The 24089-nt window shown below is 46.7% G+C and overlaps 10 protein-coding genes across 10 annotated transcripts; 5 read left to right on the forward strand and 5 right to left on the reverse strand.

Annotated features, from left to right (window-relative positions):
- Positions 1-43: 43 nt before the first annotated feature.
- SERLADRAFT_351042 (uncharacterized protein) lies at positions 44-751 on the forward strand (the record flags this gene model as incomplete). The annotated part of the gene is made up of 2 exons (XM_007321343.1): positions 44-462; positions 523-751. 2 exons carry the CDS (start codon positions 44-46, stop codon positions 749-751), a joined length of 648 nt encoding a protein of 215 aa, XP_007321405.1.
- A 2759-nt stretch (positions 752-3510) lies between these two features.
- SERLADRAFT_440870 (uncharacterized protein) lies at positions 3511-4746 on the forward strand (the record flags this gene model as incomplete). Its single annotated transcript, XM_007321344.1, has 5 exons — positions 3511-3615; positions 3729-3909; positions 3965-4040; positions 4103-4459; positions 4509-4746. 5 exons carry the CDS (start codon positions 3511-3513, stop codon positions 4744-4746), a joined length of 957 nt encoding a protein of 318 aa, XP_007321406.1.
- Positions 4747-5134: 388 nt separating this feature from the next.
- Positions 5135-6841, reverse strand: SERLADRAFT_362898 (uncharacterized protein; the record flags this gene model as incomplete). The annotated part of the gene is made up of 3 exons (XM_007321345.1): positions 5135-5729; positions 5790-6586; positions 6645-6841. 3 exons carry the CDS (start codon positions 6766-6768, stop codon positions 5568-5570), a joined length of 1083 nt encoding a protein of 360 aa, XP_007321407.1.
- A 783-nt stretch (positions 6842-7624) lies between these two features.
- SERLADRAFT_474230 (uncharacterized protein) lies at positions 7625-9191 on the forward strand (the record flags this gene model as incomplete). The annotated part of the gene is made up of 5 exons (XM_007321346.1): positions 7625-7839; positions 7894-7982; positions 8050-8202; positions 8251-8324; positions 8378-9191. The coding sequence occupies 5 exons, from the start codon at positions 7666-7668 to the stop codon at positions 9043-9045; spliced, it is 1158 nt and encodes a 385-aa protein (XP_007321408.1).
- SERLADRAFT_474234 (uncharacterized protein) lies at positions 9168-10598 on the reverse strand (the record flags this gene model as incomplete). Its single annotated transcript, XM_007321347.1, has 9 exons — positions 9168-9364; positions 9422-9482; positions 9537-9713; positions 9770-9895; positions 9949-10073; positions 10131-10257; positions 10311-10352; positions 10411-10448; positions 10505-10598. The coding sequence occupies 9 exons, from the start codon at positions 10524-10526 to the stop codon at positions 9276-9278; spliced, it is 807 nt and encodes a 268-aa protein (XP_007321409.1).
- Positions 10599-10672: 74 nt separating this feature from the next.
- SERLADRAFT_474237 (uncharacterized protein) lies at positions 10673-12950 on the forward strand (the record flags this gene model as incomplete). Its single annotated transcript, XM_007321348.1, has 11 exons — positions 10673-10880; positions 10941-11041; positions 11103-11273; positions 11323-11452; positions 11514-11650; positions 11710-11781; positions 11836-11869; positions 11916-11956; positions 12007-12223; positions 12280-12627; positions 12679-12950. The coding sequence occupies 11 exons, from the start codon at positions 10807-10809 to the stop codon at positions 12779-12781; spliced, it is 1428 nt and encodes a 475-aa protein (XP_007321410.1).
- Positions 12951-13161: 211 nt separating this feature from the next.
- SERLADRAFT_451646 (uncharacterized protein) lies at positions 13162-18874 on the forward strand (the record flags this gene model as incomplete). The annotated part of the gene is made up of 20 exons (XM_007321349.1): positions 13162-13435; positions 13500-13862; positions 13913-14200; positions 14258-14907; positions 14964-15080; positions 15213-15497; positions 15554-15671; positions 15723-15808; positions 15858-15935; positions 15983-16097; positions 16148-16557; positions 16615-16913; positions 16973-17203; positions 17257-17374; positions 17429-17562; positions 17611-17853; positions 17909-18012; positions 18069-18460; positions 18518-18700; positions 18788-18874. 20 exons carry the CDS (start codon positions 13162-13164, stop codon positions 18872-18874), a joined length of 4575 nt encoding a protein of 1524 aa, XP_007321411.1.
- Positions 18875-19154: 280 nt separating this feature from the next.
- SERLADRAFT_351071 (uncharacterized protein) lies at positions 19155-20887 on the reverse strand (the record flags this gene model as incomplete). Its single annotated transcript, XM_007321350.1, has 10 exons — positions 19155-19411; positions 19486-19594; positions 19649-19865; positions 19919-19979; positions 20032-20093; positions 20154-20359; positions 20423-20520; positions 20573-20649; positions 20718-20761; positions 20816-20887. Coding segments are annotated over 10 exons (1203 nt in total), but the record flags the coding sequence as incomplete, so codon positions are not given.
- Positions 20888-21195: 308 nt separating this feature from the next.
- SERLADRAFT_474249 (uncharacterized protein) lies at positions 21196-23053 on the reverse strand (the record flags this gene model as incomplete). The annotated part of the gene is made up of 4 exons (XM_007321351.1): positions 21196-21940; positions 21993-22366; positions 22422-22654; positions 22705-23053. 4 exons carry the CDS (start codon positions 22953-22955, stop codon positions 21749-21751), a joined length of 1050 nt encoding a protein of 349 aa, XP_007321413.1.
- A 111-nt stretch (positions 23054-23164) lies between these two features.
- Positions 23165-23715, reverse strand: SERLADRAFT_396719 (uncharacterized protein; the record flags this gene model as incomplete). Its single annotated transcript, XM_007321352.1, has 2 exons — positions 23165-23208; positions 23264-23715. The coding sequence occupies one exon, from the start codon at positions 23501-23503 to the stop codon at positions 23309-23311; it is 195 nt and encodes a 64-aa protein (XP_007321414.1).
- Between the last annotated feature and the right edge of the window lie 374 nt (positions 23716-24089).

Consider the following 24089-nt stretch of genomic DNA (forward strand, 5'->3'; position numbering starts at 1 on the left):
TGACATAATCACGCCTTTGCTCCGCTCCCTTTTCAAGTTCGCAATGGCAGATAAATGTCCTGTCGACCACCAAAGCCAGTCTGCAGAGAAATGCCCAGTAGACCATAGCTCACGTGCAACATGGGGAGGTCTGTTCTCGAAGGGTTCCCCGTCTGAAAGCACTCCTTCGTTGTCGGCAGAAAGGGAGCTTTCGTCGATACCGAAAGCAGACGATGGTAACTGGGTTTACCCTTCCGAGGCTCAGTTTTTTGCTGCCATGGCTCGTAAAAATCACAACCCACAAGCATCGGATATGAAAACAATCGTCCCAATTCACAATGCTGTCAATGAACGCGCATGGGCTGAAGTCTTGAAATGGGAAGTTGGAAGAGGCGGAGAACGCTGCGGCGGAGTCAAGCTCATCAATTTCAAAGGCAAACCCAGTCAAATGAGCCCAAAAGCTAGATGTATGACTCTATTAGGGTGTGTTTTTCAAAAATTTGGGATAATTCAAGTCACTATATTCTGAAATCCCTATTGCAGATATACAGCACCATTTGACCGTCACGACTGGATTGTAGAGCGTTGTGGAACTCGCATACGATATGTTATCGACTTCTATACAGGTCGTCCAGGTCCCTCTTCGAGCGATGTGTCGTTTTACTTGGATGTTCGACCTGCGCTAGATAACTGGGAAGGACTGAGGATGCGTGCTGAGAATGTATGGCAGAGTTGGACAGGAGGACTTTCGAGCAAGACTACTCCGCCTTGACATTCTACACCATATCCATAGATTCCATTTTACATGTGTCTTGCATACATATCCCCGCTCATATAATCCACAGGCTTTAGGCGTTTCACAATGTCCACATCTTCGCCTGAGCCACGCACGTTGACAGGAGGAGATTCAGAACCATACAGCACTCTTCCTCGCCGCCACACTGACAATCTCATGTCCATCGAAGTAAACAGCATTCCTCTAGCCAAAGGCAAGGCACGTTACACGTCGCAAATGACTATCAGCACAAATTTCACAGATTGCGTCGGTATTAGCTCTGACGGCGACCAAGCAATCGAATGAAAACAACTAGTAGATCGCGAGTTTGAGACGCATCTTTCCGTAAGTGACCCATCTTCTGACCTAGCCTGCTATTTAGTCTTACATCCATTTCAGGGAACGTTTCCTTACATGCCTATGTGACTGACAAGAGCATAGACTCGTGGGATACCCTTCACACCGTCGTGGATGACCTGGAGTCCTTCTGAGCTATCTTGCGTGTCCTACTGAACATTGGCGATGAATGCAAAAGTTTAACGTACGAAAAATCATGGCCCACTTGTCTGCTGGCCGCAGATACCGTCCACAGTGTAGAGAAAACCAAAGCATAGGATCGTGTTTTATCCAGGGCAGTCTCTCGACGATGACGATGCATCTCCTGTTGTGGGGTTTCTAGACCTTGGCGGTGGTACTACCGAATTTCATTCGAGAGCTGTTAAAGAAATCACGATGCCAAAGGTCAACGCGGCAAATTACGAGTTGTACTTGGAAATTTTCTTGGATGCATCACGTCGCTGCCACGCATATCGTATGAGTGAGCAAAGACAGGAGTGGTATAACGGATAAGACTGGGATTCGAAGGCTAACATATCCCTATTTAATTATGGATACTACAGTAATCACCCCGAAACCACTTTAACATTGGAATCGTCGTGTATCGTAGTCTTCATATCACGTATCTCGATAACTCAGACCGGTCTTTTTACCATAACGTCCTCAGAATCACAAGATTATCGTGTAACTATCATTACAGTATTCACTTGTTCAAACGAGTTGTATGCCCAGTAAACATAACATCTGGTCCCTCAAACATGTATTGTAATAGGAATGGTGTGCATTACCGTTTACCTCGTATCCGTACTTTTTTAGGTGGTGGCATCTCCGACCGATCTTCTTCACTATCGCTGCCGCCGTCGCTTGCTTCTTCATCACTTTCTTCCCCTTCGCTGATTTCTTCGTTATCATCCCACTCACCCTCATCCTCGCCTTCGCCCTCACCTTCATCGACTTCTTCTCCCTCATCTGACATTTCGGGCTCGTCTTCGTCGTCTTCCTTCGAAGCAGAATCTTTCCCTTGTAACTCCTTCTTCCGTTTGACATTACGCTCCTGCTCCTCTCTACGCTCCTTCCTCAGCTTTTCTTTGGCGGCATGTGCCGTCTTCAGTGCAGTGACTTCTGCTTTTGATTTTTTGACTGGTGTGCAAAGTTAAATTTGAAGATGAGTATAGGAAGATAAAATTGAAGCGTACCAAATTCATGATACATAACAGCTCCTTCTTTACCAGGTACACCTTCCGTGATTTTGATCAACCTCAACTCCATTCGAGGGCCAATCTCATCCAACTTCACTGCTCTTTTTTGTCCCTTCCTATTATTCCTACCAACATAATCGTCCACCAGCGATACCGCATCACCTTCATCCCCACCAATACTAGACGCCGACGACGCTGCAGACTCATAGCCACCTTCATCATCAGGCCCTGCTTCCCCCTTCTGTCTGAGCAAGAAATCTGCAACATCTTTCTCGCTCCCGAGGTTCAACATTTTTGCACTGGAGGTACTTGATACGCTTTTCTTCGCGCCCTCAAGGACGCGTCTCACCCGCTTGGAAACACCGTATGGTTTTACAGTGATGACAAAATGCCGAAAGTCGATTGTACCCTTGTCAGCATTATACGCGATTAGTACGATGCGCCGTGCGGATGAGAGTGTCATTGATTGTGGAGAAAGCGGTGGGAAAAGGGACTGGAATGATTTCATGAGGAGCGGGAGATGGTGAGGGGTTGTGGGTGATGGAGGTGGGAACGAGGCTAATACGAGCTATACATGTAATCATACCACATGTCAATACTTCAATACGAGCGTAGATGGAAAAGAAAAACGGACCAGAGGTGGTGATAGATACTCCATTCCCATACTGCGAGCCCTTCGCATTGTTTTTGAGACATCCTTCATCAGGCTGTATCTCTCTACTCGAAAGCTAAGGGTTGGACCAGCAGACAGACGGACCATCCTCAGGGATGGAGCAAGCGGTGTCAAAGTGAAAGCCAGAAGATGGGTCACATGAAGAGCTGGTGCGAGGGTCAGATAATCTTTCAGTTTATTCCTATTTCGTTCCTACACCAGCCTTTAATATTAATCATCATAAGACGAAGGATAGAAAGCATACCTTCAGACGACTGGCAGTGTTAGGTTCCATGACTTTCCGCATGTCCCTCACGAGCTGTGTTAAAGACGAGCCCACTTGTCCATGCTTTATGATGAAGGATTTTGGGACGCCATCCTGAGTTTTTTGTGCCGCTGCAGCTCCTGCACCTTTGAGATGCGTCCTGTTTTTGCGCCTGCGAGCCATGAGTATAGCTGAGACTATAGATTTTTCGGAAGGATAGTCGCGGCAGTTGCGAGCGTGGGAATTAGATAAGCGAATTGGGAGCAAGTATAACGTCTTACAGACTTCGGATACAACTGCTATAATGCCTGCTGACTATGTCGTCTACCTGCCAAATGATGATCCCAGCGCTATGTGTGATTTGTGCACTGTGCCAGAGGGCGCGCGCGTAGAAGACTCGAAAGCGGAGGTTAGTTGGAGTCGTGTCGAAGATTTAAAAAACGATTAGCCCTCTCTTTTCAAGGTCAAACCTTCATCTCCTATCAGCATTTATTGCTCTGTCATGCTTACATCCTTGTGCAGTGTGGCGAGCTGTCCATGGATCCACGAAACACGCTTTTTAACCGTGCTACAGAGTGGCTTCACGAACATTCTGAGAGTGCTCTAATGCAACCTTATGCTGCACACTCCAATAGCAAGGGCATGGAAGAACGGGATGTGTTTCGTGGCTGGAGGGTGCCATGTCTCGGCCTGACTGCTGTTGGTGAGTTAGTCATGACTACATTTTCGGTCGAACCTGAGCTTGCACATTACACTAGGTTCTGATGTTGCATTCTATGCAATAGTTGCTCTTGACCACCAATACCGGGTTGTCCCTCTCACTTCGACTCCATCGTGCCTTCCATCTGCAAATGATGGTGACAACCGAAACGCCCTTTGTGCTGCCTTCACCGCAGCATCAGTTGTTCTAGCGTGCATAATAGGGGACACCAGGAAGTTCCAAGAACCGCCGCCTCCCTGAGATCCCACGTGCACCTGCGCCGGTTTCCAGCTATCACCAAGCTGTGCAAGTATGGCTGCAAGTCTGATGGCGACGTCGAGTTCCGGATTCAAAGGCGTCATCCTGACCGACGAGCCTACCGCCTGCTGCATATCGCCAAGGCGAAAGATGGGAAGGAAAATATCATCAAGTTCACACGTCAGCACTCGATAGAGCTCCATCAATTCTGTGCCAACCTGCACCATGCACCGAAACTTTTGGGTTTTGAGAGGCTTCCTGGTGGCTGGAACACAGTTGCTATGGACTACATTTCGTCAGCTGTGCCGATCGGACCTTGATTCAGAATGCCGTGCTGAGCATAGAGGGCGTTGGGAACAGGAGTTGCGGGGGCTTGTGGAATCCTTTCATGCCCAAGGCTTTGTACACGGAGACCTCCGTGACCCAAATATGATTTGCGACGATCAGAATAGGTTGATGCTCATTGACTTTGATTGGGCTGGCAATGTTGGTGAGGTGTCCTACCCCACCGCTGAGCTCAATCCAGAACTCACCAAAGGTCGAAATGCCACCGAGCCTGATGATCACCAAAGACGACGATAATCGGGTCTTGCAGATCACTTTGGACAAGCTCCACTGACTGTGGTCAGTGGTTTACTTTAATCAAGCATCATTCATGACCTTTATGGTGAAATTTAATTTTAAAGAACAGCATTATCTTTAATTCTAAAAAATAACTTGTGACAATCCCCAATAATTATTCTTCAGTGAATTCTACTTATCCTCATAGGACTGCGTATGAAATTATAAAAATCCACTTTCCCCAAGTGACGCTTGTGTTTTGAGCCTGTGAGAGGTCATCCTCAACTCATGTCCCGCTACTATCAACAGCTGTCCAGCATAGTGCCGGAAAGGATAACTGAATACAATGTGTCATTACACACCCAAATCCAAAAAGTGCATAACCAAAACACCGAATGGGGTACACAAAAGGAATCGGTATGCAAGAAATATTAGGGGAGTTGAAGACAGCATAGAAGACAAAAAAAAAAAAAGTATCGAGATAATAAATATCAAGGCAGCAAAGCCCTGCAGTCAAGTTATACACGAGTAAAGAGGTCAAGGGATACACTTCAGATTTATAGACCAAGGAATATGAGTTACCGGAGAGAGAGAGAAGTCCCTAAAGAGAGATAGAGAGAGAAAGAGAAAGAGAGTATGGAACACAGAAGATCAAAAGGAAGGTATGCTGACAAGAGGGACAGTCAAGCGAGATGCCGATCGCTCTTCATACACCTGCCTATCGTCCCTCTGTCGAGTGGTAAGGAAACAGTTGACGGAGCTGTGAACAAGCTGTATTATTGATATAGTTTTGACCGAGTATTCTTTTCAGGCCATAGGATAAATAACGCGAACTAGGCGAATTAAAATTCAAGAAATTGGTATGCAGTGGGATCGAATCTTTCATGGACAGGTGGCGGTCTTTCTTCCCTGACAAGTCCAGGCATTTCTTCCATAGGTGGGATGGGAAGGTGTAAGAAATGCCGGGTATCGTCCAAAGAAGCGGTGTGAGGGATGATCGGCGCCTGCGAGAAATATGTCGTCAAGCACAGAAATAGACATGTGCGCGGATTAGGGTTACTTACCTTGATTTCACGGCGTTCCAGGGCATCCCAATCGACACCTCTAAACCATGGGTGATCAAGAATATCCTGAGGACCGCCGATCATGTTGCCGAGGCGCTTGCTACGATCAGGGTGCAAAAATGCTTTGATAAAGTCTTTCGACATCCGGTCCATGGTTTTGGGCCAGTGTACTTGTCCCCTCAAAATCTTTTCATAGATGCCATAGGCAGTCTCATCAAAGAAGGGTGGATATCCGACCAACATTTCATAGCACAAAATGCCACAGGCCCACCAATCTGCTGCCTTTCCATGGCCATCAGATTGGATGATTTCGGGAGCAAGGTATTCAGGTGTTCCACAGAGGGTCCAAGTACGGTCGTCTACTATTTTTGCGAAACCGAAATCGGTAAGACGAAGGTATCCACGAGAATCCAAAAGAAGGTTCTCTGGTTTGAGGTCACGGTAGATGATGTTGTAGGAGTGTAGATGTTTCAAGGCGAGAATGATCGTGGCAAGGTAGAAACGAGTGACGTCAGGAGTGAAGCGCTGGGCCCGACGGAGGTGAGTAAAAAGTTCACCGCCAGGGACATACGACAACAGCATATAGATGTTCAAGCTATCTTGGAAAGTAGCAAAAAGGTCGACAACGAAAGGATGGCGGACACGCGAAAGAATGTAGCGTTCAGCGTTTACATGTTCGACTTGTCTCAGGCGGACTAATTCCGTTTTCCGTAAGACTTTCATCGCGAAAATATTCTGGGAACCAGGAGTCGCTGTTTTCATGCGAACGAGAAGAACTCGGGCAAACGTTCCAGTCCCTAGATAGAACATATATTATGAATACTAAATATGAGAGGAGACGCATCTCAAACAAACCTAAAGTTCCCTTGACTTCGAAATCTGTCAGCTTTAATAAGCCAGTCTTCTCTACATGAACCTTTTCGTCTTCTAAGACCCTCATCGGCCTCTGAGCCGGTGACAAGCGGGGGGGTTCTTCCATCGGAGTATCAGGCTCCTGCCAAGTCTGTGAGGTGGGCGAGTGGCCGATTGTACGCCGAGAGAACTCGATATCCAAAGCGCTATTGGTAGTGCTAATGCGGGCGTCGCGGTCGCGCATCATGGCATCTTCCACACCATCTTCGCTGTGCCCCGGTGATATGGGAGGAGTCATAGGACCTTCCGACATCATGACTTCAGAATCACGCCTGTATGGTGCGTGACAAAGGTTGCTGAGGATTGACTGTGAAGCCGAGGGTAAAGAGGTAGATCGCGGATTCTTCATTGCAAGGTGGTCCATGATGGAGTCGAGTTGCGAACACGATGCACTGAAACTGCCTGGGACAATTGTTGACGGTCGGGGGCAATAAAGCAAGGAGTCGATTTGTCAAGCAGAGGCTGGTATATGCCAAGAGCAAGAAATGAGGTTGAGAAGAGAGGTGTGTAAGTCGGATTGTGCGGTGTGAATATGAGTGAAGATTAAGACTTTTGAGTGAGCCCAAAAATTATGGTAAAGGCGAAGGAGAGCGTCAGACTAAAGTATGACAAGTCACTTGTCAGTCACATGAGCGGGATCAGGAAGACGAAATGAAACAAACAAAAGAAACAGTTTTGATGAAGGATGTGGGAGTGGGCCAGCGTTTGGAAAGACGACTCCCACAGGGTGACAGGTTGGTTTGTGAAGAAAGCTGTAACCACTGAAGGTACTAACTGGCAACTTCTTCTGGCGAACGTCAAGAGAGGTGACAACCGAGCTCACGTGGAAACTGCACGTGATAGAATGGGAACGATTATCTTATCAGATAGCTGCTATTTGCATGGCAGAGAGGCAGAGAGTGATATCTCCGTCACGCCGTGACACGCCCTTCTCTTCTCACCGCGCCTTCCCTTGCCACCCCCAATGGCAAACCGTCCAAACGTCGGCGGATGGCTCAAAGGAAAGACAGTCAGGAAAGGTGGCATCATCGCCTCCAACACCCATACTCGCTCCAACACACCCCAAATACAGAGCACATCCACCACCATATTCGGCGGAGGGGTAAAGGATGCTTCAGGACGGACTTCAGAGTACTTCGTGAGTAAACATGGCCTCGCCATTCATTTCCACCGATCCAATAATACGCAACAGTCCATGGACGATCAATGTCCTGTGTGTAAATCGGACCGATACCTCAATCCAAAGCTTCGACTACTCGTCAGCTCATGTTACCATAAAATGTGAGCATAGCACATTTCTGCCATCTCTGCCCTCGTGGACAACCTCTCCCTTTCTGCCATCTTCTAGGTGCGAGTCTTGCATAGATCGTCTCTTCACTCTGGGGCCAGCACCATGCCCAATTTGCTCAAAGGTGTTGCGCAAACTCGCATTTACACCGCAAACCTTCGAGGACCTAACCGTCGAAAAAGAAGTTGCTGTTAGAAGGCGCATGGCTAAAGAGTAACCCCACCATATATTTAGCCTGTCACAGGACTCACGGCCGAATAGATTTAACAAGAGGCGGGAAGATTTCTCAGATCTTCGTGCTTATAATGACTACCTAGAAGAAGTGGAAGATATCAGTGAGCCATCTATTAATAGATATCACCAAACTTCGCATTCATCGCACTCCCAGCTTTCAATTTGATAAACGACATCGACATTCAACAGACTGAAGCTCGTATCGCTTTGCACCGTGCTGAGAACGCTACCCTCATAGAGCTCAATATTCATCGTGAGGAACAATATGCTCAAGCACTTAGAGAACAGGAAGACAGCGATCGACGAGACCGAGAGCACCGTGCTCTTGAAGCAAAGCGTCTAGAGGACGAAGAGCGCGAAGAGCGCGAAAAGGGGCGTAGGGATATCATCGACCGGCTGGAAACAAGCAACAAGGACGCCGCAAAAGTGATAGCCAGGTCTCGTGCAGATGCTCTCAAAAGGACCTCGGCCCGCTCGGCGACGACGACCACCCTGCAAAGCAATTCAAAACTTCTGCGCTCTCGTGCTACTCAGAGTACAGTGATTCCTGACGTTCCCCACGTCCCACTACAAGACGACTACTATGCGTACGACGACAGATACCAGATGAGAAATTATTACGACGATCCACTCAGTGAAGCCGTGCGGAAAGACCGCGAAGGCATCATGAGAGGAGGGGGTTACCGAGTAGAGGAGGCTTGGGACAGAGCGTTACGTTGTGCAGTCGCAGGATTAGATATTCCGCCTTTGACCGGTCTCGACTCCCTGGATAATGAGGGGTTTCCTGGCCATCAAGCTGACGTTGTCGTGGCTTCAGCCTGACACCCTACAATGTCATACGCAAGTAGTCAACGCAGTCTTCACACTTGTGACTGATCAGAGTGCCGTCACGGTAAAATTTCTAAAAGTACATGTACCAAGTTTTTGTATGCACTTCATGAATTCAATCGTAGTTAAGTTCAAACATGGACGTGCCTGGACGTGTCTGATGAGGTTGTCTGGGAACACTTTTATAACAGTAAAAAGCCCATACAATACAGCGGGATAAACTACTATCCTGATGACTCTGCACCGGCACGGGTGGACATGGCGGCCTGACCAGCCGCAGTCGCCGCCAGCCTTGAGCGCTTTCTCTCCGCCTCTGCAATAATAGATAAAATCAGGATGCTACACAGCAGAGATACATCATTAATCTCACCTGCTTCCTTTTCGTGTTCAATTTCAGTTACGATTCTCTCAATTTCCTCTAGTTCAAGACTCTGTTGGAAATGTAAGCGACTTGTTTATCAGAGTTTGAAAGCGTACGTCCTTACCGAGACTTTGCCGTATTCTTCCATTACACTGATCTCAATATTCTTCGCTCCAGTTTGTACAACTTCCAGTAAACTCTTGATGGTTAATTTGATGCTGTCCTCGCGCGTCATATCATCTTTGTGGTTCTTCTCAAGGAACTCGCGAACTGTTTTAGATGACCGGCCTATAGCATTAGCCTAAACGAACCGTGGTTAACCACCACGAGCTTCCTGAAGGGAGAACCCGAACGAACCTTCCATGCACTGTAGATACCGCTTGGCTCGGTTTGGTATAGTCTTGGTCGTGCATCATGAGGATCAAAGCCAACGATCAAAGTAGAAATACCAAATGGACGGACACCACCCGATTGAGTATATCGCTAGCACGACACCAGTCAGATATTGATAGACGTCATACGCAAACTAGACAGACCTGCTGAATACCAGCAATATGTCTTGTGATATATTCGACAGTCACTGGGTCCTCTACAGTCAAGCGGTGGCTCTGGCATTCTATTCGTGCTTTGTCGATAAGGACTCGGCCATCGGCGGTGAGGCCTATATGATCGGTGAAATGAGGGAAGAAGATGCATGCTGATGGTATTATGCACATACCGGCAAAAGCAAGGCAGACATGATCGTCCAGCATGACGACTTTACGAACGGTACGAGGGTCTTGTAGTTGGAGCACCGATTTCTTCTCAACACCAAGGACTACTACATTCTTGCCACGAACTCCAACCTGGGATTCAGCACATATGGGTGTCTGTATATATGAGGTATGGCATCACTCACCGCGCATGTACCCTTCCGTACAGCTTCTAGGGCATACTCAACCTATATCGTCAAATGGGTCAGATCTTGCAGCATGCTTGCGATAATTGACGCGACGGACCTGGAATAAGTGACCATCTGGCGAGAATACAGTCAGTGCTGGAGAGGATGGGGGTCAGTGGGGATCTTGGCTTCATGATTCGACAATATGTTACCGCGATCGTAAGACCTCGACATCCTTGTTTGGTTTGGGGTGAAAGAAAGGAGCAAGTGCTGTACGGTAAACTGTAGTACCAAGTATACCTGGAACGCGCGTCGAGGGCTGGCGAATGCATGATTATGTAACGCATGCCATATGTGGTAGCACGAGCTGCTGTGTTACACTTGCTCCTAAGTTCTAACTGTGAACGGCATACTTAGCTATACTTGAAGTGGCAACACCTGTGTATACGGAGCACCGTTATATTATCATTTCCGGTTCTTGCCAATACCGCTCAATACCGGTTTCAAGACCTCAATGAGCCCAAGGGGTGGTCACGACGATGGTTCTGACGACGTACAGATACTATACGAGACTCATGCTCAACCATCGTAAGATTTGTGGTGAATTTACTCTATGTCATATGCTGGATTGATGCGTGATTGACCCAGGGAGCCTTTTATGTGTCAGCTTTGTCGTCAAGACCTCACAAGCTTCACCGCCGAGCAAAGGGAAACGCACTATTTCGAGAAACATAAGATGGAGTCTGACAGTATGTGATATACCAGTTGTTGAACTTGAACCCACCTCTTATGCAGCATGACATGCCTTAGAGCCAGCTAGCTATCATGCGAAGCCGGTCCGACCACGGAACAAGCTGACGTTCTCTACTAGTATCCTCAAACCTGTAAAACAAAAATATAAGGAGTTGCTCAAGGATACAGAGGAGGATATGTTCTGGTATCCTTCGCAGTCACAAGATCCACCTCCTAACTTTAGCCCTGGTAAGGCTTTCGATGTCAATGCAATTGTCCACGAGTTGAATGTTATCAGGTCTGATTACGGTACTCAAACATGCGCTGAAGAGGTTACATCAGAAAGGAACGACACGACGAGCAGTGCTGTGTTACGAACGGACTGTACATGTTGGTCGAGAATCATTCGATGCAGGTTGGGGTTGTGGGTGAGTATCATCCATATTAATATTGTCTGTGTTGGTGACGCATTTCCTCGATTTATACCAGTTATCGCAATTTCCTCATGGCATGCACCGCGCTCATGGACCAACAGAAGCAGACACTCTACTCTTCCCTTCTAGAGGAACCAATATCGCCAGGTGTACGAAATCTGCAGCTTTGGATTGAAGGAGCATGGCAAGCAGGTAAATTCGAAAGCAAGCAATATATTATGGACCTTCCTACTAACCATGAGGCTTACCAGGTTATGACAGAGCTGGAGCCAAGGATTTAAAGCATAATCTTTGTGGTACGAAAAAGTTCATCGGAACAGCGGGTCAGTCGCTGGACACCATCGGCGCATATTCTTTGCCTTACTTACACCATCCAGAGCTTTACGTCGCGTTCACGTGTCGTGGTATACCGTACGACATCTAATAATCTTTTAGATGTGTCTCATCTGTCATATAGGTCGCAGCTAGTTGATTTTGATTTAAGGAAGTCACCTCGCGGTACGTATTTATTTTACTCTTTTATTGAAGCAGACTGATCAGATACGTAGGTGTCGACGCGCTAACAAACTGGGTTGTGGAATACTTCTCGCCGCAGAGCCAAAGGAAATCTAACACTGTGGATGATATTTTACGAGGAGCATCACCAGTAATTGCGACTGATCGCATGCCCTTGATTCTGCAACACGATGGCCACTCACGAACAATAGTTGGTTATGAACTAACAAAGAATGGCACCGTCAACCTGCTTATATTTGATCCCTCTCTGTAAACAACGTCCTTGATCGCCTAATATACATCACTGACTACTTTTGGAACTACAGTCTACCTAAAAAGACGCTACGCAAAACCGGCATTTCTGCGCTTACGCCTCATCGCTCTGCATTTTCTGCTCAACAATCGAACTCAGTAGCATCGTCATGCATTAACTTGCTCCCACTGTCTAAACGCAATATAAGCAAGCAGAAGCGCAAGGCCTCACCGCCTTTTGAAGGCAACAAGGCCAAACGTTTGCGCTCGACGCCTGATGGTGATGACGATGTTATCATAATTGACGAAGACATTTCGCAAGAAAATGCGGGTACTAGCGCTACAGGGTCGTCACACAGCGAGCTCGAACTGGATCCACAAGATGTCGTCAAATTCTTCAGGGTGAATAACTCTAGACTCGGGTGAGCTGACTCGAGCTTTTCGAGGTTTAAAATATCTGATGTGTTTTAAAGAAAAAAGGACCAGTACCAAATTCTTTATTTCCCTATGGAGGATCCCTGGGATGAGAAGGAGCGGTCGTCAAGGAAGGAAGTGACGAGTACGAAAGTATGTTAACCTTTCAGCATCCGCAGACAGAGACCCGTGATCTATATACATCTACTAATAAGTGACTAATTCATCTCGTTGCCTGCCTGTATTTTCTTGGTGTCAATTTGTTCTTCATACATATACTATAGCTACAATTATGATTATGATGCAATGGGCAAAATTGTGATTCTCACGTTCTGCAGAAAGCTTGAGTTGCCACGTAAAGGGTGACGTTTGTTTGGCAACGGCCTTAGAATCAAACATTGCCAATGTGACGCGAACCAGTACTACTGCTTATGCTTTCTATACACGGTCCACGTATATCGTGACGTTTCCAATTCCTTTAATTTTGAGCCTTTCGTGTACCGATATACGATTAGAAAGTTCACGCAGGGCACCGTATTCCCATGGTCTACACCACTCCAACTCTGTTACCCCATGTCTCTCAAAAACATGTCGTGCTCTCGGAGATATTGGCAGTAACGTCGGTGATGCGCAAAAACTCACGATGGGCTTCGTCTGTATACACATTGACTGCTAGAGACTCCGCCCTCGCTAAGGATCTCGGACTTCGCAGATTCAGTCCTACGCCGGAGTTTCAGCGTTCGGGGAGATATAACCAAGAGGCAGACCTTATGGCGGGCTTCCAAGAGGTCAAGCGGATGATTCGAGACGTGGATGGTACGTGTTTTTACTTTGGTAGCCGTTGTAGCGGCCTGCTGCATTACTATGAATCTATCTACAGACCTTCTCTCGCTACCCTTGCCATCACTTCTGGCTCCATTCTTCGCGCTAATTCGCTCACCTTTGTCGACTGGGCCTATAACGTCTGCTGCTCTCTCCGCCCTCCATAGCTTCTTTGTCTGTGGACTGATTTCGGCAAATTCGCTCATGCTTGACGTTGCCCTCGTCGAACTCAGCAGCACAGTATCCCACTGTAAATTCGAAGCTAGCGACTCGTCTGGCGATGAAGTGGTGTTATTGAAGATTATGGCTGTCATTCATGACTGCATGTGTGGGACCAGCATAGGAACGCTATTGGGAGACGTCGAAGTATGTGAGATGCTGGAGACCGTGTTAACTACTTGTTGTCAGATGAGGCTTAGTGGTGCGTGCGTGCGGTTTTGCAACAGCCTTGTACTAATGAGGAAAATGTAGAAACGCTCCGAAGATCCGCTGAATCGACGATGCATTCGCTTGTGCGGACTATTTTCTCGCGCCTTCATGATCTCGACCCTACAGCGGAAGAGGCAAAATTGTTGGCAACCGATGAAGACACCCAAGAAAGCGAAATTCGAATGTCTGTGTCGGCCAATATCACCAATGACGCCATAGAAGCTACTGTAGTACCTGCTAATGCCATAGAAGATAATCCATCACCCTCGGGAGACGTAAACGAGAGTCCTCCAATAACGCAGGATAGCCCTACTGTACCCAATAGACCCTGTATGTTTATGTTCTTGTCCTTTTTTATGTTACTGAGAAAACTTATACGTCACGCAGATGGCCTTCCTGCAATTTTAGAACTGTTGCGTGTACTCGTCAATATATTGGATCCTAGCGACCAAGTTCATACGGATTCTACTCGACTTACGGCACTGGGCATACTCAACGCGGCTATAGAAGTTTCTGGCACAAAGATAGGAGAGTACCCGTCCCTCGAAGCACTGATATTGGATCCTGGGTGCAAGTATCTCTTTCAACTGGCGCGATCCGACAATCCATCTGTACTACAGTGTGCTCTTCGCACCATCTCTGTTATCTTCGAGGCGTTGAGGGCGCATCTCAAGCTACAGCAGGAATTGTTTTTAGCCTTTACTATTGATCGCCTAGCTCCGCCTCCACCTCCCAAATCCCAAAATACCATAGGTCCTAGTAAGAAAGGCAACCCTGCTTCGCCACGCCCAGGCACTCCTGCTGCTTCTACCCCAGTGCTTGGTCCCGTTGATGTTGAGCTAGACTTGGACAAAGGGAGTCCTGTGCCATCACGACCCCCAGTAGCACCTGCTCGGGGAGAAACTCGACATCTTATGCTGGAGACTCTCAGTCAGATTGCGCGCCATCCAGACTTCATGGTCAATCTTTATATTAACTACGACTGCGACATAAACTGTGAAAATTTGTATGAACGTCTTGTCGAGTTCTTGAGCAAGGTACGGTTCGATACTGTCCAAACTCGACATTCTTTATTAAATACGCTCACGCACAGGGTGTTTATCCTTGGCACTCATCACCTGGTTCCGAGTCGCAGCAACTATATTCCCAGTATCTGTGCTTGGATTTACTGCTCGCCTTTGTCAATGACATGACAGCACGTGCCGAGGGTGTCTGTAATTCACTTATGAATTATAACCTTTTACTGACCTTTTGATTACTTACAGTCAGGTCAGCTATGGCATTCAGTAAGTATGACTCTAATCTTATCATGATATCATTTTAAACCTCCTTTTTTTTTCAGAATTTCGTTTCGCCTGAAGAATTACTTCAGAGCAAATCTACCAAAAAGCTGGTTTTGACAGGAGCTGCTCGTTTTAACTCGAAACCGAAAGTCGGCCTTGCATTCCTGGAGGAAAATAAACTTATATATGCAGATGTATCTCCGGAAGTATCGAAGGCACATAGTTTAGCAGTGTTTTTGAAAAACTGCACCCGCTTAGACAAACGTTTGCTTGGAGATTACTTATCAAAACCAGATAACCTTGAATTACTGAAAGAATTCATCGGACTGTTTAATTTCCACGATGTGAGTGGTTTTATTGTGCACGATCGAGCCATTGAAATTCATGTGCGAATTTCTAGAAACCCGTTGCTGATGCTATGCGAGAGTTGCTGGAAGCTTTCAGACTTCCGGGGGAAGCACAACAAATTGCTCGAATCACAGAGACATTTGCGGCGAAGTATTTTGCATCAAAGCCTGGTACGGTCCCGACTTTAGTTGTTTAGTCATCTGCTCAATACGCTGTTATAGCCGAGATAAAAAGTGAAGATTCGGTGTATGTGTTGGCTTATTCAATCATTTTGTTGAATACAGACCTCCATAACCCACAAATTCGAGTAAGGTATCTATCCTTATCGCTTGCAGCAGTATCTGAACCGATAACAGAAACGAATGTCGATCGAAGACTATCAAAGAAATCTGAGAGGTGTCAACGATGGTTCAGATTTCTCGCCAGAATTCTTGGTGAGTGCTTGAACATTATTAACTACGCATTAGCTTATCTACGACAGCAAAACATATATGACTCTATTCGCAAACGCGAAATTATCATGCCAGAAGAGCATACAGGGCAGCTGGGCTTTGAATACGCTTGGAAAGAACTACTCACCCGTTCACGACAGTCTGGTAAATAACTTTCTTGTTATTGAAGTAAAGATTCGCTGAAGGAAATCTAGGACCATTCATGATGTGCAATACACCAATTTTCGATCTTGATATGTTCAAATTTGCATGGAAACCTCTCATTTCTGCCATTGCGTATGCTTTCATCAGTTTTGATGATGATTACGTGATACAGCGAGCAATATCTGGGTTTCGACAATGCGCAACTTTGGCTGGTCACTTCCGTCTTCCGGATGTGTTCGATTTTGTCGTGATATCGCTCTCTCAAGCCACTAGTCTCCTCTCGGATAACCTGCCGGCTCATGTGCCGAACTATCCTATAGTTGAGGTAGAAGGACAATCCGTCACTGTCTCTTCTTTGTCGGTGAAGTTTGGAACGAATTTCAAAGGACAATTGGCTGCTGTTGTTCTCTTCAATATAGTGAACGGTAATGGCAACGCATTGCGGGAAGGTTGGACACAGGTAAGTGGCTGGAATAGATTTGTTATATGTTACTAACTACATGGGACCTTGTATAAGATATTTGAAATGTTCCAGAATCTCTTCATGCACTCCCTGTTACCTACGAGGATGTTGCAAATGGAAGATTTCCTTGGTGGTGTCTCCATGATTCCGCTGCGAGGAAGTCAGCCATCTCGGTCTGCACCTAGAAGTGATGGAGGACTTCTGTCAACCTTATCATCTTATCTCATGACGCCTTATGGTGCAAGCTCAGATAGCCTTGTCCCGTCAGCAACGGATGCGGATATAGAAAATACCCTGTGTACCATTGACTGTATTACGTCTTGTCGCTTGGACGAACTATATGGCCAGATTACGTCTGTACATACTCAGTACTGCTATCCACAATACTGACGCGACGCTTTATCTTTGGCAGGCAACTTGATCTAGAAGCTTTAGTAGCAGCTGTCCGTGCCCTAGAAGCGCTTGCGCATGAGCGAACAATTGCTAAATTGAAACAAGGATCTGATGACATCTCAGCCTCGTTCAACACCTCTCTTGCGGACGATGGTTCATATATTCTCCCTTACGATCCCGCTTCAGTTTTTCTTTTGGAAACTATGGTTAGCATTGCATGTCAGACTTCGCAATATATCGAAGACCTATGGTATGATCGATGATGTTACTTTTGAGAACGTTCACTAACTTTTCGCAAACTAGGCCAGTGCTCTTTGAACATCTTTCAGCTTTGCTTGGCGCATCAACGCATTATAGTGTCCTGCTTATTGAACGCGCCGTCGTGGGACTTCTACGTTTATGCCTTATCTTGGCAACAAAGGTGGATAGCTGTTGAGCATTAATATCAGTGAGACTAATGCGCTGTCCCTTATAGGTTTCACTACGTGACCAAATATATGTTTCATTCGACCTGTTAGCGGGTTTGCCATCTATTGTAGCAAATTCCGTCGCAGAACAAGTTGTATCTGGAGTGAGCTTGATAATTCAGAAACATTCTGATATCGTAAGGTAAATTACTGTGACTGATTGGTGGTGTTGGTTCTAATTGTATCTTAGCTCACATACAGAGTGGAATCTTGTCTTCGCACTCCTTCGCTCGACGATATCACACCCAGAGGCTGTCCGATCTTCATTTGACCTTGCTGTCAGCTTTGTTTCGGAAAAGCCGACGCAATATGTGACGATGGATAGTTTCACTGGTCTTGTTACTCTACTGGATGATTTCGCCAGTGCTGCTGGTGTTTCGGTAGATGGTCAACGTCAGAGAGGAAGGCGGTCCGCACCCCAAGCTTCTGCGAGGTAAGTGGATGCTTCTTCGAGATACATTTTATCAACTTAATCCACGTTCAATCAGTTCACCACTTGTCGAACGAGGCAGGAAAGCCATCGATTTGATATTTGAGTTGAAGAAGTTCATCCCAATATTTTCGGAATCCTCTAACCTTGAGAGAAAACAAGGTGAATAATCAATATCACCAGGAAAAAATGCGTATAATTAACTATGTTGTTATCAGTATGGCGGCAATTCTGTCTCCCCTTGGTATCATCCCTTAGCCGCCAGTCAACAAATGCTTGCCGTTTGGTTCGTCATACTGCCATCAGCCAACTTCAACGAATGCTTTTGGGTTCATACCTTGTGTATGATGAAGGCGATCACAGTCAAATTGAAGAAATTTTCAATAATGCTGTTTTCCCCCTTCTAGACGAACTCCTAAAACCCCAAGTACAGCAGCTTGACCCGCAAGGGATGGCAGAAACTCGGCTTCGGGCTTCTGCTCTGCTCTGCAAAGCTTTCATGCACTTTGAAGTGCGGGAAACCAACCAGAAGGCGGACATCAGGATCGTGTGGATAGAAATCCTTGACCTGCTCCACAGACTTATCATGGTAGATAAGAGCGACCAACTAGTGAGTGACCTAATTGACACGCGCTGAGGGACGGCAATTCATCGGTGAAACTGTTAGTATGAAGCAGTTTCCGAGTCGCTCAAGAACGTCGTCCTGGTGATGAATGCGGCTAACATTCTAGTGCCGCCTAAAGCGGAAGACGATCGGGATGAGCAGCAGCGCACTCTATGGACCGCGACACATGCGAGGATAGAACGGTTCTTGCCTGGTTTCCTGGCCCATGTTATTCCAACTCCCGAAGTATTGCCACCTGTCACGGAGAGTAATCCATCTGAGGTTGCCTGAGTATCGTGATCAATTATACTAGAAACTCAGCATACTTTTTAGCATATTATTCTGAACGAAGATTGCCGCATATACAATATTATTTATCACGAACGGCAGTCGTTCGGGCTGAGCTACTGTGTATCTTGAATTGTCAACTGGATTGTCCCAACAATTCAGAGTCCCGGTGAGGACCAGCCCTTAAGCACCCGAGACTGATGAGAGTATATGATCCATTATGAACATAAGGATATTATATTACGTGTGGGTCGACCGAGCAGACATAGAACACATGGGATATGAAAAAAATAACACATTCAAGCTGGGACAGCCAAGGAGAGACAAAAGAACAACAAGTAAATACTTTGCAACATGATAGTCATTATTATTCAAACCAAACATTGATACAACCAGATCCTTAAATACCCTGTCAAAGATTAGGCCAGGAACCTTCGGCCTTCCATTTCTCCACGATTTCCTTTATTGTGTCATGATTGAACTCGGGTCGTTTCAGTTTGTATCCCATAACCTCTTTTATCTTGTTATTGCTGTAGGCTAACTTGTGTCGTGATAATGTGAAGGTATCCATGTACGCAGTCAAAGGAGTTTGTGTGATGGGTGGATTTGAACTTGAGAGCATTTCCGTCCAGACTCCAACGTGATGTTCATTAATCTCTTCCACGACATCTTCGAGTTTGAACTGGGTACAACAAAAGCCGTAAATGTCAGACAAAGCGTCATAATCCTTGATCGATCATAACTTGCCTTGGCATAGGCGTTTATCATGAAGCTGTGGAACTCGAACGTCGTTCCAAAGTAAGCGGTCACAATCTCTCCACCTTTCAGGAGCGTAATCTCCGAGTCGTCAACCTGTTGGAATTCTGAGTTGGAGGTGTCAAGAAACTGTTTAAAAGCTGAACGCACGAGATTGAAGAGCGGGGCTATAAGTTTGGCATCACAAGGGGGCATGCCCTCAACTTCGCTAACCTTACTCTTCTCGTTATGGAAGAGTATCTGCTCCCCAGCGATTATATCAGCTTCCTTTCTACCTAGCGGTGCTATCCACTGAGCACAAGCCCATAATCCCCCAGCCACGTCATCGCTGTGGACAGTGTACATGGGGTCCTTTCCGGGTGACCAACTGTTCAACGAAAATCAATCACATTTATTAAAGATCGGATCATCAGTGCTTACAGAGTCTTCATGGGTTTCTTCATATATCCGTACACAGATGCGACCGTGATGACAGATGTATCTGAACATACTAGTTGAGTGGCGGGAGATTGCATTATAAAAGAAGAACCTACATATACCAAAGTCGATATATGGGCCGTAAACAAATCCAACCCGGAGAACAACCAAATTCAGACTAGGACGATCCTTCAAGCTTCAATGCCAGCGCTTAATCAGACTGGTGAAACATACGCACCCCTCAATCGCAGATAACATCCGGACGGTTTCATGCCACCAAACATCGAGTGGTTTGGCTGGTTTGACGTCTTCCTTCTCGTCATGCGTACTCTTCTCAGACGATTCGTAGACAGGCAACTGCAAGCGAACGTAAGCCTGGACGTTGCGACGAGCAGCTTCAAGGCCAACGAGTCTTGATACATTGAAAGTCATCTTGATTGCGATCTACCAGTAATCCTGATACGTAAGTTGCCGCGGGGCGTGAATTTGTTTGAGTAACTTGCGTACCATTTCAGTGCGATCATAGCGAATCTCGCCCGTGAGGTCAAATACGTAAGAATAGGCAGCCTGTCCTTCGGGAGGATCGAAAGCGGAAGCGACGGCGGCTGAGAAAGCAAGGGTAAGAATGATTTGAGGCAGAAAGAAAAAGAGACGCACAAGGAACGGTCAAGTTGACTTGGCGATATTCCACGTCGGGTTGGGCGAGGATCTTTGGGAATTCTGCCCCGAGATAGCTAGAGGATAAACGAATGGAAGGTCTGACATTAGAAAAAATATGGATATGGATATAGACAGGACATACGTTGTGGGAGGCGAGACGGAATACTTATCGACGATGCGAAGATGCTGATTTGGACTGTCAGGACATGGACGAAATGAAAGGAGGGATAAATGGCGTACTGAGACAAGACGTTCACCCTCGAGGGGTACAAGCAAAGCAGCGAGAGAACGCGAGCAGGTGTTTAGACCGCCTGAATTGGATGGAGTGGTGATGAATGGGCAAGATGACAGACAAAGATGTAGAAAAGCGAATACGAACCGAATATGATGACATTAGGTTTTTCGGTGGTCGCAGACATGGTGTCTGCTGTTGGGGATAGAGAGATTGTGGGCGATGAAAGAAAGGGTATAATTGCGTGAGGAAGGACAAGGATTGAAGGAAAAGAGAACGGAAAAGACAGATTTCGTTGCAGAAACGTCGCGGAGGCAACCAACCGAGAAGGAATCAGCTTCTTATGTAATCACTGCCCATTCTCTATCATAATGATTCTTTCCAGCCCGTCGACGTCGCAGCGAATCATTTTTGATATTGAAACCCGGTCTCAGCGGTAAGCACCCTTATATCATCTATCATCGATGTATCATCTACTGCCATCACTACCGCCGGCACACAACACAACAGTCCACACCGATACCCCTTCGAGCGCTCTCGCCTTCATTTCGGTCAAACTAGATACCACATACGGCTCCATGCTATCCATCCTCGTCGTACCTCTTACGAAAATTTGCAGCTGTCCTGTCCTCTAATCTCACCATCATAAAATTTTCAACTTTCAAAACGACATCGATCAGGCTTGCATCGGCGTCCGAGTAATTTCCTTGCGGCGTCCTCCTCATATGTACCACCACTTGACATATAATCATCGTTTCATCGATCTTTGCTGTATAGCACCTTGTATTCCGCCGCTTGTACGCCATTGCCATTGAAACTAGCCATGTAAAACTCGACATGCTACAAGGCAAACGAGGCGTTTCAGACATTACATCAACCAATCACAACATCGATACTCAATGCATTGTTACTTTCGTACAAACACATCACCACGACCCTTGTCATGACTTCTCTTCTGATCCATGCTTTCTCCCCTCGGTTTGTTGTCGGAGATGTAGGTACACAGACGAAAAGTCACGGGTAGCCAGCTCCGGTTGCTGCTTTATCGCGTCAGAGTATATGCCCTGTGCAGCCTCTCCAAGCGGCAAAGGACTACCTTGACTTGCAGCAATATCCTTTGCCAGGAGCATATCCTGTCGAACAACGTAAGCAGCGCACTTCATCCCGATGACATCGCTAACATACCTTCAGCATTAGCGCAGTGACAAAACCACCCTCGAAATTACGCTCGCAGGGCGGTGATTTTCCAGGTAGTGAGGACGGTACAGGATTGTTGATCGATGACGCCCAACAGCCGCCAGTCGAGCTGTTAATGACGCCTGCAAGTATAGCGGGATCTAGACCAAGTTTCTGACCCAGAAGCATGGCTTCAGCGACAGCAATCTGCTCGATGCCCAAAACGAGATTATTACATATCTTGGCACCAAGGCCGGCGCCAGAGGGACCGCAATGCAGAATGCGTTTGCCCATATGGGAGAGAAGGGCACGAGACAGCTCGAAGGACGATTCTGATCCCCCAACCATAAACGCAAGTGTGCCGGCTTTAGCACCGGTGACCCCTGTGGATGTGATAAGTCACCGGATATGCATAGTTCCATGCAGTAAGCTACAGACCACCAGAAACAGGAGCGTCAATCATCTGGGCTCCAGTCTGTATGACGTCTTTCGCCACTTGGCGCGCGACCTCTACATCTAGCGTCGTGGAGTCAATTACCAGCGTGCTTTCAGCAGCTTTGGTGGGCAGCGATTTCAGAGCAGGTATAATTCCACTTGATCCAGAATAAACACCCTTTACTTCAGGAGAAGATGGTAGCACTGTCATTACAGTCTGTGACGCGATTAATGCCCTAGGACGACATGACAGAGACTAGTTATGATATTCTGTGTGAACACGTACTCTGCTGGAGTCTGGACTACGTGCACATGAGCACCTGGAAAGTGACCAAGGAAATTCTGACGAAATGAGGCAGCGCTGGAAGGTACAGCGTCGCAGATATAGAACTGGGCGTCTGTAGCTTCTGCATATGTTTTAGAGAACAGGTTGAATGCCATCTCGGTACCCATTCGACCTAGACCGATGAAACCAATACTCTTGCTACGTGTCGCATGTTGGTTTAGGGATTGCAAAACACGAATCGTTGGTCTCATGGCGTAGATGTCGGGGGAAAGAGATGTAATTCCAAAAACAAATGTTATAAGCTGTCCCACCAGCAGAAGACACGGACGGAACTGAGCCGAGTGGCATCACGGTTCTGTACTGCGCGTGACCTCGGTTCAGCTGGGATTCGGTTCGCTTAAGTAAGCAGCCCAATACTGCACTGGCTTGCGCTCTGACAGGCAATTCTCAGCACGAGTTTGCGGAAACAAATTATCTGGACAACAGGCAAAGGGTTTAGAACAGGTTATTCTCTTTTCTTATATCATATCTTTGGCATGGCGACTTACTCGTATTCAAGCATGTTCGCAGCTGCTACCTCCTTTTTTGCTCGCACCGCCATTTCTCAGTCATACAACATTGGAACAACCTCAAATGGAAGCAGATCATCAACGCCTGGTCCTTCGGGATCTTCAAGTCCACTGCCAATGGCAGGATTACCATCTGTAAACGTAGGCTTGTGGCGGGTGCAGGTAGCTACGCATAAAGTCACGAACAAGCGCGTTTCTGTCTGGAGTTTCGACAAACGAGGACCGGACATGGATCGTTTGAGTCCGCTTGCGAAAGAGAGAACGTTGGAGGTCTTGAAGGCAGAGGTAATGTGCTTCCTAAAACTACACTGGTGTGTTGGCTCTTAGAAGTATTTGTGTAAGGGCGCTGCTCTCGGAAAACTTCGCCATCCGTCTATCCTAGGTGCGACGTCAACCGGGTATACCTTCTGCTAGACGTTACTCATAGAACTATATTAAAGAAATGGTCGAGCCTTTGGAAGAGACTCGAAACGAGCTGATATTTGCAACTGAGCCTGTGCTATCGTCCTTGGACCTCTCAATACCAAGAGGATCCCGACATCACCCAATAGTCGAGCTGGACGAGATCGAAGTTCGTATAAATAGATATCCTGTTGTGACGCATAACTGATGGTCGTCAAGATCCAAAAAGGCATGCTCCAGATTTGCAAAGGCTTGTCTTTTCTTCACTCATCAGCACGGTTGATCCACTCGAACCTCAAGCCCGAATGTGTAATAATTAACGATGCAGTTGGTGTCTAGCATTACGGTTGAGACGTAATCTAAATAACATGTAACAGGGCGACTGGAAAATATCAGGTCTGGGACTCACAATTT

The sequence above is a fragment of the Serpula lacrymans genome (genome assembly GCF_000218685.1).
Source record: "Serpula lacrymans var. lacrymans S7.9 unplaced genomic scaffold SERLAscaffold_11, whole genome shotgun sequence".
NCBI classification, from domain to species: Eukaryota; Fungi; Basidiomycota; class Agaricomycetes; order Boletales; family Serpulaceae; genus Serpula; species Serpula lacrymans.